This window comes from Acanthochromis polyacanthus, chromosome 13, assembly GCF_021347895.1.
Source record: "Acanthochromis polyacanthus isolate Apoly-LR-REF ecotype Palm Island chromosome 13, KAUST_Apoly_ChrSc, whole genome shotgun sequence".
NCBI classification, from domain to species: domain Eukaryota; kingdom Metazoa; phylum Chordata; class Actinopteri; family Pomacentridae; genus Acanthochromis; species Acanthochromis polyacanthus.
In genome coordinates this window covers 33,847,861-33,852,644 of record NC_067125.1, presented here as the reverse complement: position 1 = coordinate 33,852,644, position 4,784 = coordinate 33,847,861, and the positions used below count along the sequence as shown (strand labels likewise).

At 41.3% G+C, this 4,784-nt stretch overlaps 1 protein-coding gene across 1 annotated transcript; it reads left to right on the top strand.

Annotated features, from left to right (window-relative positions):
* The first annotated feature begins 361 nt into the window (after nucleotides 1-361).
* On the top strand, nucleotides 362-3,202 carry LOC127536884 (extracellular calcium-sensing receptor-like). Its single transcript, XM_051958286.1, has 6 exons — nucleotides 362-692; nucleotides 795-1,064; nucleotides 1,364-1,594; nucleotides 2,588-2,624; nucleotides 2,794-2,898; nucleotides 3,183-3,202. Exons 1-6 carry the CDS (start codon nucleotides 468-470, stop codon nucleotides 3,200-3,202), a joined length of 888 nt encoding a protein of 295 aa, XP_051814246.1. The 5' UTR covers nucleotides 362-467.
* Nucleotides 3,203-4,784: the final 1,582 nt, after the last annotated feature.

Below are 4,784 nucleotides of genomic sequence, written 5' to 3'. Positions count from 1 at the left end.
GTCATTTATGCCATTTTAAGCATTTTTGCTCAATCGTCTTGATTTTTTCTGTTGGATTTCACCTTGGTTGTTGCTGTTCGGCTGGTTCTATGCTTTACACAATCTATAACTTTGCAACTTCTAATTGTTTGCATGTCTCATGTTGTATTTTTTGTTAGTTTTGATGTTATAGGGTTTAGGCAGGCCCAGACCATGGCCTATGCTGTTGAGGAGATCAACAGAAACACCAACATGTTACATAATGTGACTCTGGGATACAGTCTGTACGACAGCTGTAGCAAACTTGGAGTTGGATTTCGAGCAGCATTAACATTAGCCAGCGGCCAAGAAGAGCAAATTATTTTAAATGAGACATGTTCAGGAAGCCCTCCAGTGCTGGGAATTGTGGGTGATTCTTCCTCGACACGTTCTATTGCCATCTCTGCTGTCTTAGGTTTGTACAGAGTACCTATGGTAAGTTTTCCTCCATGTCACTTACTTGTATCAATCTGATTTATTTGCATGTTATTGTAAGTTGTAGACACAAATCAGTCAACTTTAACAAAGCTGGAAGCAACAGTAAAGACTTGGAGAGTATTAGGATATGTAGTCTGTGTCTTCCACAGGTGAGCTATTTTTCCACATGTTCCTGCCTGAGCAACCGGCAAAAGTTTCCGTCCTTCTTTAGGACAATCCCAAGTGATGCTTTTCAGGTAAAAATATATCAGCAAAATTAAGATGCACAAATGAAGCATTTTTCCTGTTTCACATTATAATTTGTAAAACACCTGTCTCTTCAATCTGTATTCACTCAGGTTCGTGCTATGATTCAGATTCTAAAACACTTTGACTGGACTTGGGCAGGTCTGCTGGTCAGTGATGATGACTACGGACTCCATGCTGCCCGATCCTTCCAGTCTGACCTGAGTCTGTCTGGTGAAGGGTGTCTGGCTTACTTAGAAGTTTTGCCTTTGGGCACTGACCCAGCTGAACTGAGGAGAATTGTGGATGTGATGAAGAAATCCACAGCTCGTGTGGTCATTGTGTTTGCACATGAGGGTCACATGATTAAACTCATGAAGGAGGTTGGTCTTGAAATATAATTTCTCTATAACGTCATATATTTCTACAAATGTATGTTTTATTTGTCATGTTGAAAGCTGTACCTCAGTGTCACACATGTAAGCATGCAAACCCAAGAATAAGTTATCCACTAATGGAGTTTTTATGCAATATTCCTCAGACTAATTGTACTGTTCCCCAGTTTTAAAGCCATGTATCTCTTTGCTGTCTAAAACGTGCATTGCATGAATAAAACATAAGCCATGTGAACATTATAATTCAAAGACGAACTTCAGTGATATGAAGAAATAAATGTTACCAGGTGATGAGGCAGAATGTAACAGGCCTGCAGTGGATGGCCAGTGAAGCCTGGACAGCGGCTCCTGTGCTCCAGACCCCTCAGCTCATGCCATACTTGGGTGGCACACTGGGCATCGCCATCCGTCGCGGAGAAATCCCAGGACTCAGGAAATTCCTGTTACAAATACATCCCAGTCTGCACAACCACAGCAACAGCTATGGGAACAGCATGGTGAGAAGTTTACCCTTTTTTGTAAGAATAACATTTTTTCAACTTTAACATCAATTTTTGATACATTTCAGGTTAACCAGTTTTGGGAACACACATTTCAGTGTAGATTCGCTCCACCTCCAGCAGGCTGGGTGGAAAGTGGGGGAGCAATATGCACTGGAGAAGAAGATCTGGAGAGTGTGGAGACAGAGTTCTTGGACCTTTCCAACCTCAGGCCTGAGTATAATGTGTACAAGGCTGTGTATGCTCTGGCATACGCCCTTGGTGACATGCTGCAGTGCACACCAGGGAGAGGGCCTTTCAGTGGAAACAGCTGTGGCAGTTTACAAACAATGGAGCCCTGGCAGGTGTGATATCAGTTTGCACTCTGCTTTTTTACCTGATTCCTGTGCCCTAGCATTTCTTACCAAGTAGCATTAGCCTGTCAGTTTAAATACAAAGCTATAATGTTCACTGTAAAATGCGCCAAGAAGTTGCTATGTGCATCAAAAGAAATTCCCCATTGCTTTGTGAAAGTGGTGCATTAGTATTATCATGTCAGGGAGAGCAATTGCTGTATTTTTAGTGATATGGAAATTTGTGTTTTCATATGTTCTTTGGCATAGTATGTGGTTTGATTGTTGAATATTGTGCAGAATTGTTGGTATTGAGAGTAGAATAATCTTTTATATGTCTTCTTTGGTTTCCCTCTGTTCCTTATGTTGACAGCTTGTTCATTACTTGGAAATGGTCAATTTCACCACATCATTTGGTGATCAAGTGTCATTTGATGAGAATGGTGATGCCCTGCCAATATATGACATCATGAACTGGTTGTGGCTCCCTGATGGACAAATTAAAGTTCAGAATGTGGGTGAGGTCAAGAGATCCTCCAATGGGGAAGAACTCACACTTGATGAAGACAAAATCTTCTGGAACTTTCAGCCCAGAAAGGTTGCCTCTGAGTATTCAGATTCTTGATTTTCGTGCTAAGTGTAACTCATCAATGTAAAATAACAGGTTTCCTGCCCTTAGCCACCTCGATCAGTGTGCAGTGAGAGCTGTCCTCCAGGTACACGAATGGTGAGAAAGAAGGGGAAACCTGAGTGCTGTTTTGACTGCATCCCTTGTTCTGAGGGAAAGATCAGTAATAATACAAGTGGGTCATGTTTCAGTGTTTTTATTTGACTTTGAGTTAACTGCATACAGAATGTATCTCACTATCTTCCTCTTTTTTGCAGACTCCATGGAGTGCATCATTTGTCCAGAGGACTTCTGGTCCAGCCCCCAGCGTGACCAATGTGTTCCAAAGAAGACAGAGTTCCTCTCCTACCATGATCCTCTGGGTATCTGTTTGACAGCCACCTCATTGCTGGGCACATTGATCTGTGCTGTTGTTTTGGGAATCTTCGTGTATTATCACAAAACACCGATAGTACGCGCTAACAATTCAGAACTGAGTTTCCAGCTATTGCTGTCCCTTAAACTATGCTTCCTGTGTTCGCTGCTGTTCATTGGACGACCCAGACTGTGGACATGCCAACTAAGACATGCAGCATTTGGGATCAGCTTTGTGCTTTGTGTATCATGCATCCTGGTGAAGACCATGGTGGTTCTGGCTGTGTTCAAGGCCTCCAAGCCAGGAGGTGAAGCCAGTCTCAAGTGGTTTGGTGTTTTGCAGCAGAGAGGAACAGTTCTGGTTCTTACATCGATTCAAGCAGCGATCTGTACTGCCTGGCTTCTCTCTTCCTCACCAGCTCCACATAAAAACACTCAGTACCACAATGACAAGATAGTTTATGAGTGTGTAGTAGGGTCCACCGTTGGTTTTGTGGTGTTATTGAGCTACATTGGCTTGTTGGCCATCCTCAGTTTTCTGATTGCATTCATGGCGAGAAATCTTCCTGACAGTTTTAATGAGGCCAAGCTCATCACTTTCAGCATGCTGCTCTTCTGTGCTGTGTGGGTGGCCTTTGTTCCGGCTTATATCAGCTCACCAGGAAAACATGCAGATGCAGTGGAAATATTTGCCATCCTGGCCTCCAGTTTTGGCCTCCTGCTGGCACTGTTTGGACCCAAATGTTACATAATCCTGCTGAGACCAGAGAGGAACACAAAGAAAGCAATCATGGGTCGTGGCCTTGGGTCATAACTATTTTTTTCTCTTTGCAGTACGGAAGTACATGCAGATAAACTGGTTCATAGTAATACAATGGTAAATTATTCAGGAAATAGAGCTGATGTCAGATAAATATACTTAAATCTTGCAAGTTTTAAGATATTGTATGTATCATAATACTTACAATGAATTTAGGATACCAAGTGAACAATGTGACTATATAACTTTTTGTTGTTTTGTTAATTGTAAATTATATTCTCTGAATAAATTATGCAGACAATTTGGGGTCTTTCAGCACTATTAAACACATGTATTTTAGCCTGTCTGTTGATGATGTGGACTCACAGACATCTCAAATCATGCTGCTTGAAGAAATATTAATAGGGTGCCAGAAATGGTTGTTATTTACATGAAGGTGCAAAATTGCTGATATTTACACAAAAAGAAGAAAAGGTTAAAGAGTTTTAGAAAAATACAAAAAGGTACACTAAAAATATAACTAATGATAACAATAAGCATAAAGGAGGGTTGAAGAGTATAGGATTATTGGTTTATTGTACAGTTGCATTACTGAAGTGCAGCAGCCAACAGTTGAGGTCATGAGCCCCAGCCTTAACCAAGGTGTTTCAGTGCCTGATGGCTGTGGGGACAAAGGTGATGGGGTGAGGTCGTGTGAGGTAGGTAACGAGAGAGGGAGTGAGACGGGTTTGGAGAAGTGATAGAGAAAGATGGTATGAGGTAGATGGGAGAGGAGTGACATGGATTAGAGGAGGTGAGATGGGTTGCTTTGATTACTGCTTTGGACAATCTTGGGATTCTCTTGATGAGCCTCATGAGGTAGTACCTCCACATGTATGTCAGGACTCAAGGTTTCAGAGCAGAACATTGCATTACAACAAGATGATCAACGTTATTCATTTCACCTATCAGTGGTCATGATGTTGTGTACATTAATGAGAAATAAAATGAACTTTTTTCATTTTGGCAAATGGCTGCAATGACACAGAGTGAAAAATTTCAAGGGGTCTGAATACTTTCCGTGGATCTTTTGTACTGTGGATATAAACGTGTATGCATACATATATATATATATATATATATATATATATATAA